This window comes from Cyprinodon tularosa, unplaced genomic scaffold (assembly GCF_016077235.1).
Source record: "Cyprinodon tularosa strain WSP-4 unplaced genomic scaffold, ASM1607723v1 ctg333, whole genome shotgun sequence".
NCBI classification, from domain to species: Eukaryota; Metazoa; Chordata; class Actinopteri; order Cyprinodontiformes; family Cyprinodontidae; genus Cyprinodon; species Cyprinodon tularosa.
Genome location: NW_024039045.1, coordinates 1,335,997 through 1,357,113, shown reverse-complemented (window position 1 = coordinate 1,357,113; position 21,117 = coordinate 1,335,997). Strand labels below are relative to the sequence as shown.

At 38.6% G+C, this 21,117-nt stretch overlaps 1 protein-coding gene across 1 annotated transcript; it reads right to left on the bottom strand.

Moving 5' to 3' along the window:
• Positions 1 to 20,953, bottom strand: LOC119789250 (pleckstrin homology domain-containing family G member 4B-like). Its single transcript, XM_038294069.1, has 19 exons — positions 20,759 to 20,953; positions 20,405 to 20,525; positions 18,722 to 18,815; positions 15,386 to 15,472; positions 15,068 to 15,181; positions 14,383 to 14,481; positions 14,125 to 14,276; positions 13,766 to 13,904; positions 12,100 to 12,222; positions 11,828 to 12,025; positions 11,106 to 11,731; positions 9,866 to 10,309; positions 7,910 to 8,159; positions 7,730 to 7,819; positions 3,743 to 4,045; positions 3,468 to 3,638; positions 924 to 1,101; positions 718 to 834; positions 1 to 44 (listed from the first exon to the last, which is right to left on the bottom strand). Exons 2-19 carry the CDS (start codon positions 20,431 to 20,433, stop codon positions 37 to 39), a joined length of 3,222 nt encoding a protein of 1,073 aa, XP_038149997.1. The 5' UTR covers positions 20,434 to 20,525; positions 20,759 to 20,953; the 3' UTR covers positions 1 to 36.
• Positions 20,954 to 21,117: the final 164 nt, after the last annotated feature.

The window sequence follows — 21,117 nt, the reverse complement described above, 5'->3', positions numbered from 1 at the left end:
TGCTGCCGGAGCCAATGGACTGAGGTCGGGGATAATCTAAGCCCCTGTGTGAACAACACGCCACAGGGACTAACACACAGACGAATGCCATCAATGAGAATATAACACCTCTCTCTATATATATATACTAATAATTGGCTAAATAATTAGACAACTTGGGAAAACATCCAATGTTATGCTGATACTACTCAGATAAATCTATCCATAGCCACATATCTTTACCACTCCAGTCACTTTTGAGAATACAAACTGTAAACATGAGTCTCTAATACTGCACCTATGGCTGAGCTCAAGCCAGTCATCCAGATGTACAGAATGATTGAACAATACTTGGCCAGTCGACAGGCTCTCCTACCTGAGCTGTGGATCTCTGCAACTACTAGAGAATAACAGTAGTTCATCTGGCCTGCCTCTCTGATCATACATTTAGATGTTTGTTTACTATTGCTCTATATTCCCTCTATATATGAACCCGAAATTTTTTTTTGTGAGATGCTTAAAGTTTTGGATATTGACTTTGATTTCCTGTTTCCCTGCCAAACTGTGTAGTAACAGTACGAGGTAGAAATGAAAAGTAAGTGAACCTGGTTAAGATCATATTGAATTGTGAGACCTGCTGTTGTAACGCCCTCAGATGTATTGTACAGGGTATCTAGGGAAAATGTGCTTAGAATATTTTCAAATGAAAAATGTTTGTGAGTGTTATGAGCCTCTTACTTCTCCCTGGCGGGACGCAGCCAACGGCTCGATCACATATAGCTCCATCGCTGGGTTGAATATCCATAAAAGCACCGCGACCTGCTCCCATAAACACCCTCTCTTGTAAACGCAGCTCTAGAACACATATAATATATCAATAACGTTTTTTTTTTAATAAGTAAACCCTGAAATATGTTTTTGATCCAAGTATCTCCAGAAAATACCTCTACTTTGAGCAGCCTGGTTCCACAGTATCCTCTCCAGATCAGTGGTCCAGGCTTTCTTCACTTCAATGCTTGAGGCCTTCAGAGTGTAGGTGTCCTCATTTTTCCTCCTGCGGAACCAGATCTCAAAGCACAGACTGCTCATGCCAGAGTTGTGGGTCATTCCTATATCGTTTGTCTGGACAACAAACACACAAATATACAGAAATGATGAACCACCAGACCTTTAGATACCAGTGATATTATAGTGCCAAAAATATACAGGTGCTGGTCATAAAATTAGAATATCATGAAAAAGTAGATTGATTTCAGTAATTCCATTTAAAAAGTGAAACTTGTATATTATATTCATACATTACATACAAACTCATATATTTCAGATGTTTATTTTGTTTAATTTTGATGATTACAAATGACAACAAATGAAAATCTCAAATTCATCATATCAGAAAATTAGAATTTTACTGAAGACCAATAAAAACAAAGGATTTATAGAAATGTTGGCCAACTGAAAAGTATGAACATGAAAAGTATGAGCATGTACAGCACTCAGTATTTAGTTGGGCCTCCTTTGGCCTGTATTACTGCAGCAATGCGGCGTGGCATGGAGTCGATCAGTCTGTGGCACTGCTCAGGTGTTATGATAGCCCAGGTTGCTCTAATAGTGGCTTTTAGCTCTTCTGAATTGTTGGGTCTGGTGTATTGCATCTTCTTCTTCACAATACCCCATAGATTTTCTATGGGGTTAAGGTCAGGAGAGTTTGCTGGCCAATTAAGAACAGGGATACCATGGTCCTTCAACCAGGTACTGGTAGCTTTGGCACTGTGTGCAGGTGCCAAGTCCTGTTGGAAAATGAAATCTGCATCTCCAAAAAGTTGGTCAGCTGCAGGAAGCATGAAGTGCTCTAAAACTTCCTGGTATGTGGCTGCGTTGACCCTGGACCTCAGAAAACACAATGGACCAACACCAGCAGATGACATGGCACCCCAAACCATCACTGACTGTGGAAACTTTACACTGGACTTCAAGCAACGTGGATGAAGTGCCTCTCTTCTTTTCCTCCAGACTCTGGGACCTTGATTTCCAAAGGAAATGCAAAATTTACTTTCATCAGAGAACATGACTTTGGACCACTCACCAGCAGTCCAGTCCTGTTTCTCTTTAGCCCAGGCAAGACGCTTCTGACGCTGTCTGTGGTTCAAGAGTGGCTTGACACAAGGAATGCGACAGCAGAAACCCATGTCTTTCATACGTCTGTGTGTGGTGGTTCTTGAAGCACTCACTCCAGCTGCAGTCCACTCTTTGTGAATCTCCCCCACATTTTTGAATGGGTTTTGTTTCACAATCCTCTCCAGGGTGCGGTTATCTCTCTTGCTTGTACACTTTTTTCGACCACATCTTTTCCTTCCCTTCGCCTCTCTATTAATGTGCTTGGACACTGAGCTCTGTGAACAGCCAGCCTCTTTAGCGATGACCTTTTGTGTCTTGCCCTCCTTGTGCAAGGTGTCGATGGTCGTCTTTTGGACAACTGTCAAGTCAGCAGTCTTCCCCATGATTGTGTAGCCTATAGAACTAGACTGAAAGACCATTTAAAGGCTTTTGCAGGTGGTTTGAGTTAATTAGCTGATTAGAGTGTGGCACCAGGGGCCATCAATTTTGAACCTTTTCACAATATTCTAATTTTCTGATATGATGAATTTGAGATTTTCATTTGTTGTCATTTGTAATCATCAAAATTAAACCAAATAAACATCTGAAATATATGAGTTTGTATGTAATGTATGAATATAATATACAAGTTTCACTTTTTAAATGGAATTACTGAAATCAATCTACTTTTTCATGATATTCTAATTTTATGACCAGCACCTGTATATTTGCAGAGGGAACATTCCTTGATTTTCATCTGAATATGAAAATGCAAGGAATGTCATTATTTCTAATGGTAGACATACAAAAACTGTTTTGATTAGAATAGAGTTTCTAAAAATATTCTAATAAAGTGTTTTTTTATGTGAGAAAAAGAAGTGAAAAATGTTTCAAACATCCCTTATTTTACTTAACATATTTCAGTTCATTGAAGAGGTTTGTGCAGTGTTGGAGGGATGCAAACATGCTGCAAATACCAAATGTACTACAAACCCAAAAATTTAAACCAAGACACAAATATGCAAAATATGTGAAAAGAAGAAAAATTGCAAAAGAAAAAATGTGCAGTCACAGAAAATAATGACCAGCAAAGTGCTGATGAGCTGTGAACACAAAAGCTGTTGCAAACATGTAAATACGGCTAACAAACAAAACACATGCAATAGAAAAATACTGCAGAAATATTAAAGGGATGCCTGTCTAGACAACTGCAGGGTAGAATGAAAATGTATTTCCTTTCTTCACTGTTTTCAGTATTTTTTATAATTGCTGCTTTTTTTAGTGGTTTAACAATAAAAACTGCATTTTACTGCAAATGCAATGCAGTCTGCTGCACATGCAAAGTAGGAGCTGAAGATTCCAGTAGCTATGTGTTAAAACAAGTAAATGCAAACCTTAAATGACTGCTTGTAGACATAAACATCATTTCCAATATCTGTTCTCTTGGGCTTGCTGAACAGAATCAAATGTTCAAAGAGGAAGACTCGACGGGTGCATTTTTTCTTCCGAAAGAAAACTGTGAATTCATCTTGGCGGATCAGCTGCCCCTGCTCTTTCAAGTTAACCTAACACACAGGGAGGAAAACATAACCAGAAAAAAAAAGTTTCTGTTTCTGTCATGTAACATTAGTGGTTAATGTATACATGTTCTGCTTATTTCATAACTCACATCACAGTCCTGTATGGCGTCCATGGTGAGTAAATCGTTGCCGTGACGCATCTGGAACTGAATTAAGTCTGCAGCAGCCTGGATGTCGGCCTTCTCTCTGTCTCTCTCAATCCTTGTCAGATCCGGTGCAGCCACGCCACACACATGCTGTGTACTTGCAGCAGCGTCCTGCTGTTTTGTTCTGCATGATGCGACCAAGGCCAGCATGTCTTGCAGCAGGAGACTGTACTTGCTGATCCTTTGGATCGGCCTGAGCAGGTATGAAGAAAGGTCCATCAAGTCCCCAAGTTCCTGCTGCTTTTTCTGAAACATAACAAAAGTTACACCTTTTTAATGCAATAAAGCTGTAATAGCTCCCTGTGCTTTAAAAATAAACATTTGGTGTGAATTACTCTCTAAACCCATGTAAACTGTTCAGAGTTTATTTTATTTAATCCTTGTAAAAATAAAAAATAAAATGTTAGACAGGAAACACGAAAATGGAAACATTGTTGATGCAAAACAAAATTCATACATAAGTGACTTATAGTTGACAGATGCAGACAGCTAAGCTAAAATGGCCAAATAAATGATGCAAACTCCAAAACACACAAACATGTAAAACATTGGAAACACAATAAGGCTCAAAAGAAAAGTTCTGCAATCACAGAGAATGGCATGTTCTCTTCTCTGGAGAATTGGGTCACTTTATCATGTAGTATACAATATAAAGTTCACTGACACTGTGACTGAAGCAGAAATGGCAGAAAACTTCTGTTGCACTGATTTTAAAATTCTAGTCAGGGATGTGACTTATGGCGCCCTATTGAAATTCTTAACCTTTTACTGTGTGAACACTGACAGAGCTCAGGTCTGCTTTGGCATGTGTCAAAAAGTCAAAGCCTTGTTTATAGTATATATACACCTAAAAGATCTAAGTTTTCTTAACTTAAATATCTTTAAACAAACCCGCTAGACAGGGTCTTATCAACGAGATTCCCAGGATTCTAGCAGTTCAACACCTCAAGTTGGAGGTTATGGAACCTCACCCATAAACAACTATTTGGAAACAGTCAATCATAAAAAAATTAATAAATAAATAAGATCAACCCCCTTAACTGTATTACTTTAGACCTTTGTCCCTGGAAAGCTTTTTCAGGTTTGTGCTCTTAATTAGAGAACTGTTCCCATTGCAGCTGTTCCTATGTACAGCAAAGCTTTATTTATTTCTTATTAGCAGGTATCTAAATATAGCTAGTAAATAAAACATTAAGGGGTCTTTTTAAATTTTAAATGTCCTCATTACGTGTGTGAAACAAATTAAATTGAGAAGTTGAAACTTGTTGAATTGCAAAAAAAAATATATATATATATACTTTATCAGCTTAAAAACAAAAAGATGAATGATGAGTTTATTTATTACAGCTTTTCATTGGATGTAAACAACATTCAAAGAGACTTGTCCATGTTTTTTTCTGCAACCAAAATTTGTAACTTTTCTAAAACCACAAAAATAAATAAGGACACATTTGAATTGATGGAAGAAATATGTTTTTTATTTGTTAGAAAAGGCAAATTAAATCATTGTAGTTACAATACCTAAAATAGGGTCTCAGGCATTTGTTTTTTTTTAAAGACCCGCATACATTTTTACTAGTGTTGCACCAATACTGATACCGCACTAAAATGGTGGTATCGTATCGGCGAGTAACAGCAATTAGGGCACTGATACCATTTTGAGAGCCAAAAGTGTCACAGTCTTGGTTCTGTTAAGTTTTCTTTTGAGTATTCAGTTTTACTTTGCTCCATGTATTCTAGTTTTATTGGTTTAATTCATATTGTGTTGTGTTTTCTGTATATTTGAGTTCTTAGGTTTTTCTCTGTTGCCCTCTTTTGTTGGTTTCCTTTTCCCTAGCTCCTTTCTAGAAGCCTCTGTTCTCACCTGCTCCCAATCAGCTCATTAGTCCTGCCTTTTTCAGTCAGACATAAAGGCTCTGTTCGAAAACCTAGGACGCATCCTTAGAAGACCGGATTTGAAGACCGATTACGTCATAGCGCGGCGCCGAGGTCTGGTCGGATTCCAAGAGTCTTCGTTATGCGGCCTTAAAATGCGTCCTTCTTTTTGCCCGATTTGAAGGACGGGTCCGATGTATCCTCGGTATTCTTGGATATCCCAGGATTCATTGCGAGACCAAGCAAGCCGTGATCAGGGTAAAGGTTACTTGGCGCCGAACAGTGGTGAAAATTGGAAGTTCAGTTTAATATAATACAAGTCATTTAATAGTTCCGTCTGAGATTAATGAAAATAGTTGTTTTAATGGTTACTGAGTCAGATATGTGGCGGTAGTGTTTGATTTATCTAAAGGTTTTTATCTGTTACTGTGTAAATGGGTTTGGCTGTAATTTAAGGACAGATTCTAATATATTTGCAGGGTGGGGACTATAAATCTGATAGGATTTTTATCTTTTTATTGCTGTTTTGCACAATATGCTTAACTTCTTATTTTTTGTTGTTGAATATTAGAGATTTTGCAGATATATTTTTTATAAATATATTGTTTAGATTTACTTATATCTTTCTACCCCTTTTATAGAATAGAATAGAAAATCCCTTTATTTTCCCACAATGGAAAAATTTACAGCAGCAGAAAGATTATTGAAAATGGTCACACAAATGTGGACCTTAGAAAAATGTATAAGAATAACATAATAGGGAAGAGTTAAATATAAACAATAAAATACTGTAAAGTGTTTTAACAATATAAAACTGGGGAATAAATAACTAATATGCAGCTATGGACATTTTTACAGTAATGGATATTAGAAAATAGCAGCAGCATCAGAGATGTGCAAAATGACAGCAGCATTTTATTTAACTGACTAAGGTTTCTATCATTACATTTGATTTGATTTGTTCCTGCTCCTGGTGGTTGGAATCTTTATTCCACTCTGGATTCTTGTGAGTGTAGTCTTTGTTCACTTCACAATAAAAAAGAAATAAATAAACAGTTTTGAAAACTTCTGTATTCATTCTTTTCCTGTTTTGTGTGTCAACGTTCACGGTTGCTAAGCAACAGAGCATACGGCGGTAAAACCCGCCGAAGGGTAGACCTGGTCGAATTTACAGCCAAAACTCTTCCGGTCTCCTTATTTTCAAGGACTTCGAAGGATCCAGTCTAGGTAGACCGCGTCCTTGGAGGACACGTCCTAAGTTTTCGAACAGAGCCAAATACTCTCCCTGTATAGTTCCTCAGTGCTGGTTCCTTGTCTTGTCCTTATCTGGTTTGTGTAACATTTTAAGTTGGATTTTGGATTCCTGCCTCTGTTAACAGTTATCATTAATTAAAACTCCAATAACTCACCTCTTTCTCCCTGCCTCTGTATCTGGGTCCTCAAAACCAAAATCTAACCTTGACAAAAGGTTTATTTAACTATTGTCACGCATTCCAGGTAGGCAATAAAAATAACTACTGGATTCACTTTGTATTAGTCTTTTTCCTGCTTCACAAAGGTAGGCAGCAGCTTGACAAAGCCATGATGGCAATTACTTTACATCTCAGTAATATGCAGTTCTTCATATATACATACATCAATTTCAAACAGATGGTATCGGCCAATACTGCAGAGCCAGGTATTGGGGCCAAAAAATGGCACCATACAAATGGAATGTTTTCTCTTCTCTTGGTCCATATTTTTTCAGTCTTTTCTGAGCTAGAAGTTCACAAGAGTTACTCAATGTATTAAGCCGGGTTCAGAGAAATCTGATTTTAAAAATAAAGTAATTAGCTGTTTTTCTCTTATTCCAAATCAGATAAAGAAAAGAAGTTTAAAAAAAAATCTTAACAAAATTAAAATGGTTGGGGTTGGACCTCAAATTTTGTACAACAGAAATATCTCAAACCGTCTTGCTCCAGATATCTTGTAAAAACTGTCAATCCAAGACCTGAACTGCTCTATGAAATCACGTTTACAGATCCCTACTAAAAGAAAAGGGAGACATGAACTGACCTTGAAGATGTCATGGCGACGATAAAGAATAAGAGCATCTGACAGAGGTTTGTTCTTGCTGTACAATGCATACAGCCCAAAACTCTCACTCTGCAGGGAGTCAATGTTACGATTAATGTTTCAATAAATGTTAAATTAAAATTACAGTACAGGATCCAAAATTGTGCCGTTATTTCTCACATGTCTGAGAAAGCAGCGGGCTACCATGGCAGGCTGCCTCTCGCAGGCCTCCAGCTCTGGGAGGAAATAGTGGCTGTGGAAGTCATAAATCTTCTCCAGGTTGCCAAAGATAACTCCTCGTTTGCCTCGGAGATCCTGAGGAATGTCCAACCTGTCCATTAGGGGGAGGTAGTGAGTGAGAATGTAACCCAGGGAGCGAACATACTCCCTCTCTGTAAACACGAGCTCCTCCATCACATGCTGCAGCCTCCTGGTGACACAAAGAGAAATAAAACCCGTTAGCTTTGACCAGGCATGAAGGGGAGGGATACAGCATGCAAAAGGAAACAAAAAATAAATTATGTTTTCCCTATTTTCCCTATTCATGGGTTAGCTGAAATCTTCAAAAAAAAAAACAAAAAAACAACAACACAAAAATGTGTGAGAACAGAATACGATATAGATACATGCAACAGAATGTAATGAGCAGCAGATAAATATAAAAATCTATATAAGATGCAACCAGAGCTAGTGGAGACGCACATTTTCAGCCAATAGCTGAAATATTTGCTCCATAAATAAATAAATAAAGTACATTCATATTTCCATTTGAGGAAATTTGCTATAAATTAAATCAGACAAGTTGATTCCTAAGATGAGCTCCTTTTCAATATCCTGTAAAATTGGCATTGTGAAACAGTCAGGTTGTATTATATAATATCTACACATTAAAAAAGCTACTTCAAAACACAGTTGCAGATCTGTATCTGTTAGCAATGCAGTTTGCTCAAAAATTGACATATTATGCCTGGATTTAAAGAAACAAAACACCTTAGTGAACGCATTTTGATGTAAATGATCAGAGCTGTTACATAGATTAAAAGAAAAAAAAACACCTCCTGTTGAAAGCTAGTGATAATGCTGGAGCAGAGGAGACAAAGAGGAAAAAACAACCTGCTCTGCTGCAAAGAACAAAAGCAGATCATGATGTCAAAGAAGGATTATTTAGCCCATCTTCCAGTTATCTACTAGTTTTTCAGATTAAATAAACTATGTTCTTGGAATTTATAGTTAAATAGTCACTCCTAAGAACATAGAATGAAAACTGTAGATTTTAAACATTTGGATGCTACCTATGTTTAACCCAAAATGCATAACTATTTGATTTCATGCTGGGTGAGCAGCCCTGAGGAATATAAGCACTGCTGGGTCAGACCAATGCAAACAAAGGGGGCGGGGGCTAATGAGGAGTTGAAGGTATGTGCAGCTAGATCAATGCAACAGAAACCTCAGATTTTTCCATTAAACAAAGTTATTAGGCTTGAATTCCTCTTGATTCTTTGATCTTGGGCTGCTCAGTGGAGCAATGGTTAGCACTGCTGCCTTACAGCAAGAAGGTTCAAGGTTCAATTTCCAGTCTGCATGGAGTTTGCATGTTCTCCCTGAGCATGCGTGGGTTCTCTCCAGGTACTCTGGCTTCCTCCCACAGTCTGAAAACAACTGTTAGCTGTTAATTGGCTTCTCTAAATACTCCTTAAGCGTGCATGAATGGTTGTTTTTCCTGTTTGTCTCTTGTTTGCTCTATGATGGACTGGCGACCTGACCATGGTGTAAATAGTTGCAAAAAACGGAGGGCGTCACGCTGCTGTATGAATTTAAATTGCAAAATAAGTTATGAAATCACTCTAAAGGCTGATAATGTCTTGAATGATAACAGTTAACCGGATGGTGACATCTAGGTACCGTTATCAGCATCAATTGTGGGTTTGCGCTTGATAATTATGGAATACATATATGATAAATGAAAAAAAAAAAAAGGAAACACTAGGGCACAATACCTGAAGCCCTTCACTGTCAGCTTAGGGGCAGAAAGAAGTTTATTAGATCTCAGACAGTATTATAGTTTAGAATAAACAGGTAAAGCATCAAGTATTTCAGCAAGAGAAGTTATCTATCAATTTCATGCAGACAACTTACAGAGAGCTGCTGGCGTTCTCCTGTGGACCTGGTAAAGAAATGGCCCTCCCATATCCCTCAGGGGGGAGGCTGGAGTGTTTACAGCCGTCTGCTCCGTTATCCCCTGCAGCCCCACGGTCGCTCACACAAGAGTTTTCTGAGCAGAAGCTCCCGTGGCGGGAGATCTGGAACTTCTGGGCCTCCTGCAAGATTCGGCAGGACGGCTGACCGTGGTGGGAGCAACCTGACGGTGGTCCAGCCCCCTTTTCCCCCGGGGTGAAGTCAGCTGTTGAGGCTCGGGTGGAGTGTGAGTCCTGGCTCACTGACCTCCCTCCAAGTCCCCGTCTCCATGGAAACCACTGGCAGCCGACAGGATGTGACTGGGATAAAGCAGCAGCATCCCTTTCACTTCTGGCTCTGCTTGTCTGTCTCTTCCTTGCCTCCTTTACTGTTTTCCTGACTGACCTGTTTGAATATGAAACAGACCAATAAAGTGGAGAATTTGACTTTTTACTCTTTCTAAACCAATTGAAAAGTTTCTTGTCAACCTCAACAATTTAACTACCAACTCGGAACCCGCAAAACGTTTTAAAGAAAAAAAGGTTTTTGTTTGATTAAATAAAAAAAAGTGTGATTACCACCTTATTTCCAACACCCTGACGATGTAAATCTTAGAATATTGCTTTTTTCAATGTATACTTTTGTAATTGAAGAACATATAATAGTGATTATTTGTGAGGACGAAAAGGAGAAAGAACACATTCATAAATTATTAATAATAAAATACAAATAAAATGTTCAGTTTATTTGTATTAAGGCCCTGCATGTCCTTATGTTTCTATCAACTTTGAAATGTGAGAAACTAAATTTTTTTGAAGATTGATTGTATGGGACAAAGCAGAGGATATCCCCCACACTTCTACTGTGTTCATTGGGGTTAATAATGCAGTTTGTTTACTAAATTACACACAGCTGCCATCTAATGGTAAATGCTTTCACTTCATTTCATTCAGTGGTACTGAGCGGGGAGAACGCTTAATTATACTGGTTAAAAGCAGAAACTATGATGGGCTTAGATCTACTTTGTGTTAAAAAATAATCTGAGTGAAATAGATTGATGACTTGGGTTATACTGTGACAACATGAGAAACACCTTTCAGGCTATGGATACTTGTTTAAACCCCAAAAGCAGTAATAAAAATTTTTTTTTTTTTTTTTTGACAATTATGAAAAGTCCCTGAATCAACAGAAACTTCATTACCTGTGAGGTGACTGCTGGGAGGTCTTTGACTCTAAGTTTGTTCCTGCTGCATCAATGTTATCTTGTGGTTTGATGATTTTACCCAAATCCACTGAACCTGATGACATCCCCTCTCTGTGAGGATGCTGAGGTACAGTGGTAGACTGCACCACCAACCTCTGTCCCCCAGGAGATGCTGTCTGAACATTGGTGCTCACTACATCTACAAAATGACCCTCACAGCTGCTGTTGGGATCTGCACAATGGTGGCAAACGTCCTCCTGCTCCAGCATCCTCTCCTGAAGCTGCTGCTGAGCCTCATAACATCTCAGCCAGGCAGCATTCCAAACATGCATCCCTCGGGAGCCCTGCAAGGAGCTGGCCTGGACCTTCACTTCTTGGAATTTCTCTGGGCTGAAGTGTAGGAACCTTTCTTTAAAAGACTGTAGAATAAGTCTGTCAGGAGAAGCCTGGAGATCTGATGGGCTGAGAGGTGTGGAGTTCAGGCAGGGGTCTTTGCTGTGGTTCTGTAGCAGTTGGGTATTTATTTGACTGATCGATGGGGTACTTTCTGGTGCTTGTATTGTCTGATTTCTGACTTTAGTAAGGTTCAGATAACCAGTGCATTCATCAGCTAGCTCCACAGCCTGTTTGAAAAATAAAAAATCACTCAAAGTGATTTTTCAGTTTTGCAGAATATACATGCCTTACCCTAAATCAAATGCTACTCTTCTAAATCTCACCTGCTCACAAAAATCACACAGGTTGACCATAGTCTGGAGCTCTCTGCCACATGCTTCCGCCCTGCACAAGAAATCCTCCAAGTCTGATTTAAAGGTGCTGATTAGAATCCTGAAGGCCTCTGTCTCTGGGTAGGAGAGTCCCCTCTGCTGGAGTTTGTCTGCCTCTGACACTAAGGACATGGCGTGGTGTCTGCGGTCCTGGAGGAGGAAGGAGGGAGTGATTCAGTGAGGCTGGCAATCAGGAATCACAAGGGCAGCAAATTTAAGCTCACATTAGCTTCAATCAGGAAACCAGTGAAGCTGTTGAGGATCTGCTCCATTCTGTCTCCAGATTCCTCAACGGATTTGGCCTCCAGCAGGTGGCGCTCTCCCTCCACACTAAACCACTGCTGAATCTGCAGAGCAGGTTGTTCAAAAGAAAATATTTTAAGGTCAGTAAGTCATTTATTTTGTGATAATACACAGAGTAATAAAATACAATAAATTAATAAACATGTGAAAACACACCAAGCTAATATTTGGTCCAAATTAACTGCATGTATTTTAGCAATCAACACCCTATAGATTTTCAATCAGAGTTAGTAGAGCTGAGTTAGAGAGCTGGCTTCCAGACGTGTCCGGGCTTCTAAAAACTAAGATGGTCTTTGGGATTATTATGTTTCTGGAAAATCTAAACATATCCAAACATGTCTTCACTTTTATAATATGTTAAATTAACTAATAAATTACAGATACCATACCGATACCATCTGTTTGAAATTGATGTTTGTGTGTCTATATATGAAGAACTGCATGCTACTTGGATTTAAAATAATTGCCATCGTGGCTTTTTCCAGCTGCTGCCTACCTTTGTGAAGCAGGAAAAAGATTAACACAAAGTGAATCCAGTAGAACTCTTTATTGCCTACTTGGAAGGGGTGACAATAGTTGAATAAAGTTTTGGCTCTCAAAATGGTACCGGTGCCCTATTTGTTGGTATTCGCCAATGCAGATACCACTATTTTAGTGCTGGATCGGGGCCCCGACTGATACTCGTATCGGTGCAAGACTAGAAGCAGTATTCTTTCTTTATTTACACCATTATCCAGAAAATTTGACAGCAGAAAGGAAAACCCCAAGAGCAGGCAGGCTCCATCAATATGTTTCACTGATGTTATCAGGTTAAAAAACCCTTTTCTTCACTCATCCATTGTTGTCATTGTTGCTTAATAAGTCAATGTTTTAATCCATTTTCTTTAAATCTGATTTAGGGATTCAGTTTTTACTATTTTTTCATTATTTAATCTAACTTACACTAATGCTGCTAAAACAAAGTTTAAGTGCGTCCTGTAAAACGGTAAAAAATAACTTATTTTTTGAAGGCTATGTTTAAAATCTGTGCTAACTGCAGGAAACTCACCTAAGTGAATATCATGCCAGATATATGCCAAAAGTGTGTCTATAGGTGAACAAAAGATGTGGTGAAGATGTGTATTTTTGACCTGTTATAGCGAAGGTATGCAAATATTTGGGCCTATAGTATATTGGTTATTTCAATCCATCCATCCATTTTCTGTCACGCTTTATACCAGCTGGGGTTGCAAGGGGTGCTGGTGCCTATCTCAATCTGTCTATGGGTGAGAGGCAACGTACACCCTGGACAGGCCACCAGTCCATTGCAGGGCAACACAGAAACAAGCAACATTGCACACTCACACCTTAAGAGGATTTAGAAAAGCCAATTAACCTAATAGTCATGTTTCTGGACTTTGGGAGGAAGCCGGAGTACCTTGAAAAAACCCATGCATTCTCATGGAGAACATGCAAACTCCTTGCAGAAAGACCCCGGACCAGGGGCAAGGCAGCAGTGCTATCCACTGTGCCACCATTGGTTATAGCCAACCCCAAATTTTAACTGAGCTTACACTTCTATTATATCATAAGAAACGCATGAAATACCTGCTTGAAGTGTCCCTCCATTTCCCTGAGCTGCAGCAGGTATTCCAGGTGTTCCAATGATGCATTCGTCCTCTGCACAAGGATGTGAGCCTGCTCCTCCACATAGTTGTACAGACTGGTTACTGAGTCAACTGCATCACTGTATGAAGGACACAAAGATTAATTAACACCAGCTCTAGAGAGAACCTTTCAGGAAACTTTAAGATCCACTTCTAACACTCAGCTTTGTTCAACTTTAAAATAAAAATGAAGAAAGGCCAGTGGTGACTGAAAAACCTGTTGAAGAAGGTGATACCTTGAACTGGAATCTAGATATTTCTGTACAAGGTGAAAGCGAGAAGATGATGTCTGTTGGGTACCTGAGGTCCTCACAGTGAGGGTACTTCAAGTCACTCTCCTTCCGCAGCCTAGCCAGGATGGCCCCGCCCTCCCTCTGCAGGCTGACCAACCGACTGTCCTCCAAGACGTCCCTCATCAGAGTCCTCTGGTCCATCATGCATTGCTGCACAGCCTTTTTGACAGAAGGTATAAAATGGGTTTCTAACACTGACTTATCCCTCATGACTGAATTACATCAACTGCAAAAATGTTTGCAAAGAAAGATTGAATAAAACCACCTGCACAGTCTCTGTCATCTGCAGCTCTTCTAACTTTCTGATGGCTCTCAGTAGTAAGCTAGCAGCTTCATGGAGATTGTTAACAAACGGGAAAAGTCTCTGAAAATCAAAGATTTGTACATGCATGAATGAGGTTCCAGGATTTTGTTCCATTTATTTCGAAAGCATTTTGAATATTTAAGATTCCGTTATCTTTTTTGAAACTGCTTAAATTAATGAAACAACATACTGAAGTTGTTTTTGGAGAGCAACATAGAAATAATTAACTGTTTTACTGGCAAATGGAGTAACTTCAATCAGCTCCTATTCAAAAATTTAAAACGCACTATTAGTAATTTATGTTTATTCGTAGTTCTTAATAAATAGAAATAGAACATCACAAACCAAAGTCCAGATGAGTAAAATTTTCAAATCAAAGTCAGGTTAGGTTTAGGAAATCAAAGATAAAGGATATCAAAATAATATAAATGAATAGAAAACTACTGCCTTTATTGGCAAATGTTAGATGCCTGTTTCTTTTACAAAATATATGAAAAAAATAAGTTAGGAGAATAAAACATTTTTCTGGTCACATTTTTCACAATAAAATGCTCTACTTTTCCAAACTAAGGCTAAATAGGAAGCCTGAGTTAAGCAAAACTAAACAGAAGCTAAAAAAAAAAACAAAAGGATGAAAGATTCTCACCTGGTGCAGCTCAAACCAGTCACAGTAGCCATGAGCTGTGCCATCCAGAGCAGAGCTCAGCTGATTGGTCTCCGCCAGCTTGACCAATCCTTTCATTGATGTTACTGAATCCGTCTGCACCAATATTATACAATATTATGTTTAATTTAAGGGAATATCTTAAAATAAGGGCTTTTTAAATTTCCAGTTAAATCACTTTATCTCTTCTTTCTTGTGTGTGTTACCGTTAAGACCAACGAGGCTCATAAAAACTAATCCGAATGCTCACATTCAACATGAAAAACATGCTATTTATTTTTATGAGTGAAAGCCATTAACCTGGATTCCAGGACATCTCTCTGGCTGAAAGTTGCTCTCTTTGTCCACCAGCAGAACCAAAGAATTCACGGCACGGGGTGACCACTCCTGCATCCAGTTAAAACAAGTTACAGCTTTTTAACAGACTAAAATAAAAGACAAAAGACCATCTTTCATTACAGTAAAATGTGTTATGTTTGGTCCATTTCTGTGCTTCAGAGTACACAAATAACTGTAGACGATTCTCTGACATCATTCTAGTTTATAGGTTTAAAAAAAAATGTTAAAACAAAAATTTGCATCCCGCTGCTACTATGGTTTGTAGGCCTTCTGTCATAAGGCCAGAGAAATGGGTAGAGTAGGTGATGGCAGCACACAGTATGAAGTGTAGAAGAGCACCACACTCCCACTCCCCTACCTTTTCCTTACAAGCTTTGCTGAGAAGGATTAACGGTTAGCCTCATGTCTCTAAAGCAGGTAAATGACTAAATGCTGTAGTTGTTACTCTCTAGAGCAGAGTTTGGAGGAGGGTGTCCTCCAGGGAGAGGTAGAGAGGTAGAGGTGGGTAGGGCTGTGTGAATGAGCCCAGACCATGCCTCTGCCTCCTCCATACCCAGGCTTGCAAACTGACTTTGTAATTTTTGGTTACATTTAAAACAGGATAAATGGCGATAGAAAAGGACTAGAATATTATTCCTTTTCATCTGTTATTCATGTGAATAAATGTATGTTTAGTAAATTTATTTTTCCTTTATTGTTAGCTAAAGACATCATCTTTATGTTTCACTTTTTCAAAAGCATGAATGTCTCACTTTAACCAGCATTTTTATATGCATTTAATATCTGCTAAAGATTTTACATCCCTTGCATTTGGCTTGTGGTTCATTATAATCCGGTCCAAACTCTGAGTAAAGATGGCGGATTCAGTCTGCATTATGTCTCCCTTTGTTTCAGTGGTAAAGATATACATGATAGGATATTTCAGCAAGTTTTCCTAAAATAAGGCAGCTACATTATGCAGATTGCCACTTCATTTAGATATTTTGACTGCACTTTATATTCATGGCAGTGCTTTTAGAGGATTTGTATTGAAGCATGGGAAGCAGCTTCACCTCTTTGTTGTTCCAGGATGCTCCACTGTCAGCATCCCAAAGAACTATTAGCGTTTACCTTTTCCTGTCCAGATGACTGATTTTCCAGATACTGATTTTCCCGCACTACCCACAAATTTTCTATGGTATCGAAATCCATTATGATCAAAAGAAAATGTCAAGCATGACCTTAACCCACTTTTTGACCTACAGTATTTGGGGATATAATTAGGATCTGTGTTCCATTGTTTATGCCCAAACCCTAACCTGTATACTGATGTCAAGGGTTTTTTTCCTTATGTTTCCGATTCCACTGTTTTCTTTGCGCTATTGCTTGACATGGAGGTGGTTCTTGCACAGCCTCTGCATTAATAAAGAGGTGCCAAACTGGAAACATTTAAAGACCTCAGTTCTAAAGCATAGAAAAGCAAACAGCTATTCATAAAACAAAACAAACAAGTGAAAAAACAAAAAAGTTGTTTGTTATGCATTTTTTTCATGAACAGAAGAAAAGCAAATAATTGATCAAGGCAGAATTTTAAAGATCCTTATTCTGAATATTAGCTTTTCTATTTTAGATAATTAAATCATATTTTTAGGGCTGCAACAACGAATCGATAAAATCGATAAAAATCGACTTTTAAAAGCGTTGGCAACGAATTTAATCATCGATTAGTTGTGTCGCGCGATTAATGCGTCATCCGCCGCCGCCGTCATCCGGGGGAAGAAAAAAAAATATGGCGGAGTGAGTCAGCGCCGCAGTTGCAGTGTTGCCAACTCAGCGACTTTTCAGACCCCTCCAGCGACTATTTTTCAAAAAAGCGACTAGCGACAAATCTGGCGACTTTTTACGGTGTCACTGGCGGCTTTTGCCTGCCGTGGGGCGCCTCCCCCATCCCAACCCCTTTCTCCCTCTCCCGCAGGAGTCCCTCTCAGCGCTGCAGTCAGAGCCGCAGGATTTTAGTGAGGATTTTATCCTCAGCGTCCAGACTGCAAATGAAGCGCGCATGCGCCGGGATTGACGGCGCAAATTGATCACAATAATTACTGCGCTTTGTAAAGTGAAAAAAGTCGTAACATGCAACTTTTGTAAAAACAAATGAACATGGCACGGAAGCACAGCTGTTATGACGCAGCACCTGAAAAGAAAACACGTTGGAGCCTTCGATGGCAGTGAAGAGAGCTGATCAGCAGGATGAGTAACCATGTTTGTTTGGTTTTAAAGTCGGGAAATGTAACGTTAGTTTCTCAGGTAGCTCATCTGATGCTTTCCTTACCGTGTTAGTAGGTTACAGACAGTGATAAGGTTGGCTACTTATTTTACTTTTAATTTCATTTGAATTAGCTTAAGCAGCGTTTATATTTTCCTTATAAATAAATGAACTTGCAAATTATGAGGGCAAGGCTTTTAAAGTTTAAATCTTCTGGCAAAGATAAAGAAAAGGGGATCCTGCAATTTATGGAAGTAAAGCAGAATAAAATCCAGCAAGATCAGTAATATGTCAATTAATTATATGCCACATTCCCATGTAAATATCTGTCTTTGGAGGATGTGTTTTTTTAGCACCCCTAGTTCTCTCATTTTTATTCCAAATACAATTTATAATTTGAATCACAGGGCTATTTTTATCTCTATGGTTAAGTATTTTCTCAGGTAGCAACTTTAACTGCTAAACTTTCCTGTCTTAAAAGGCAGAACTCTTCTAGTCTAAAAAAACTCATTTGTTGAAATGGGGGGGCCTATTGTTTGAATCCCTTAGGGGCTTTTAAAAACAAAAATGTCTTATTTGCGCTTTATGAAAAAAAGTACTCTATATTTTGTGGATGTACGGCTACATTTCTCATGTAAGTTTGCGTAGTTTTAACACAAACATTTATTTTTCATATTGCACCAGTACAGTTAATGAGCAACCTGTACTTGTGTGCTTGTTTGTTCTTTCTAAAATGTTTATTTTGGAATAAAGAGGTTAATATAAAAAAAATTTTTTGTCCGATTCATCAATTAATCGACAAAATAATCGGCCGATTCATCGATTTTTAAAATAATCGTTAGTTGCAGCCCTACATATTTTATGTTTCTGCTATAAACCAAGAAACTGGTCTTTTTACTCTTGGTTATCGTACTGCAAGACTGCCACACCAGCCATGTCTAATGTGTCTAATGTTATCAGGTTTTATCTGCAAATAAAAGCCCTATTTTACAAAGTAAACATACAGTTGGCTGTTAAGACAAGTCTGCAAAATCCTACTGAAATATGCTTCTTACATGAAGAGCCATCAAAGCCTTGTAGAACTGAGGTTGAGGATTCTTCCTTCTTGCATCAAATATCAATCTCATCCCGGCTTCTCTGACCTCCTCCCTGCAGACAGAAACAAACAGTGGTGCTTTTGGAACGAAACCGATACTCTACAAGAAGTCCTCTTAAAATCTATGGAGAAGCCCAAAAATAAATTAGATTCTCGATAAATTTGATTGTAATTTGTTTTGATGTAACCAAGTTTTTTTTCTCTCAAAGATAAAAAAATAAAAATAAAAGTAGTATCTGTCACAGCCTTGGCTTTGTTATGTTTATTTAGAGTATTCAGCTTTACTTTGCTTCTTGTTTTAGTGTTTAATTATTATTTTGTTGTTTTCTTGTTAGTTCCTGTCTTCCAGGTTTTCCATTTGTTGTCCTCTGCTGCCCTCTTGTGTCCTCTTTCCCTAGCTCTGTTTTCTGCTCTGTCCTCACCTGTTTTCAATCCTCTCGTTAGCCCTCTCTTTGTCTTTGTCCCCTTTAAAAGCCCCCCCTCTTCAGTTCCTGTTTGCTGGATCCTCGTCTAACGTCTGTCTGCTTACCTCGTCTCTCCCTGGCTTTTGGTTTTCCCCTGATGTCTCCTTGGTTCTGGTTCGTTTGTTATTTGTGTTGGATTTTTTGATTCCTGCCTCAGTTCCTTTGAACCTCATTAAACCCACCTAAATCCACCTCTGCCTACTTGCCTCTGCATTTGGGTCCTCAAACCAACACCAAATCCTGACAGTATCAGTTTGGAGATCAATTGTCTGTTTTTTTATTATTTACATTTGATTAGAAAAGGTGTGCAGATTATTTATTTTACCCTTTTTTAATAATGGAAAAAAAATACTGGCACTACAGCAAACAAACCCTTCTTTCTTATAGACTGATTACCTTTATGTATATCTTAACCTGTATTTTATTGTAGTATTACAAAATCTACTACAAGCTTCGGAGATAAGGCCAAGTCAGAGGGTTTAAAACCTTGCAATCAGCTAAATCGAATAATAATGACTGATAATTATAGAAGGTTAAATTCAAGTAGGCAACAAGGTTTTTCTTCAAGAACATAATACGTGTGTTTTTTTTTTTCGTATATGAATTGCTCGTTCTCTTTGGTCCTTATCCAAAAAAAACACAAAACTATGATTTTTTCTCAAGTGCCTTTAAAGGTATAGTAGAGGATTTTTGTGAATTTTTGAAAAGACCCACCCTCTCCACTTAAAAAAGAAAATGCACCTTCACAAACCTGTATCCGCTCCCAAGAGGGAACGTCTATTAAACGTGTGTGAGAGCATGCACGAGCCCATTTCTCCTTGTGCACGCTTTGTTTAAAAGTTGCTGTTTCCATCGCTCATACAGGCTTACTTTTCAAAAGAAGATTTGCAATTTTTCACTATGTCAGACTCACCACTGGTAAGTAAAAATGTGGACGAGCATATATATAAACATATCACCAGAATGATTGACAATTAGTAGGACCACTTATTTTGATGATCCATCCAGAAAAAGAACACCCTCCACTATACATTTAATTTGTCCCAAATAATAATTAAACACAGAATAGATAGCTTATGCCTCTTAAAAAAAAAAAAAAAAAAAAAAAAAACTAAATATTTTACAACAACAGAAGTGACAAAGCAGTTCAAAGCTTGGATATATTTGAGTTTCCCCACCTGGTGATGGAATAGAAGTAGAGCAGCATCTGGAAGATCTCGTGGCTCGTTACTGTTGACTCCCACCCGGGATGGTGACCATAGAGTTCAATAATTGCTCTGCCTGCCCTGTCTCTGCAGCCTCGGGTGGAGATAGAATATAGAAGATGAGTGAAATTGTCTGGTCAGGATCCATGGAAACCAGCTGACAGACCTCTAGAGGTTTTATTAAACTTTTGTTTTCGGCTTCTTATCCTCTAAACTACATGGAACAAATCTGGTTTTCACTTTACAAGATAGCTGGTTTATCACCTCTGGAGTGGTGCTGAAGAACCATATTCACTTAGAAGCGATATTTTATGTTTGAATAAATACCTGTGAGAAAGGCTAGCCCTAAATAAACAGGATGGGCTCTGGGGTCCGGTGAGCCCAGAGGGAGGTGGTCTGGTCTGGTAAGAACAGACACTTGCTGAGAAGTCTGGTTTGTTTCTGCCAAGGATGACGGATTCCTCTGGGGCAGGTTCTTTGTTTCAAGATCGTCGATCCTTTTGGTGCCAAGCTGCTCCACAACTGCAGAAAGTTTTATTTTTAATGTATGCTTAAATGAAATGCAAATATATGTGATGATAAACAGGAAGCGGCGAGCTCTATACCTGGAGTGTAGTTTTTCTTTCTGCTGATTTTGGGTGAAACCAGTCTGAAGGCGGTGCTGTTTTTACACTTGACTACATGCA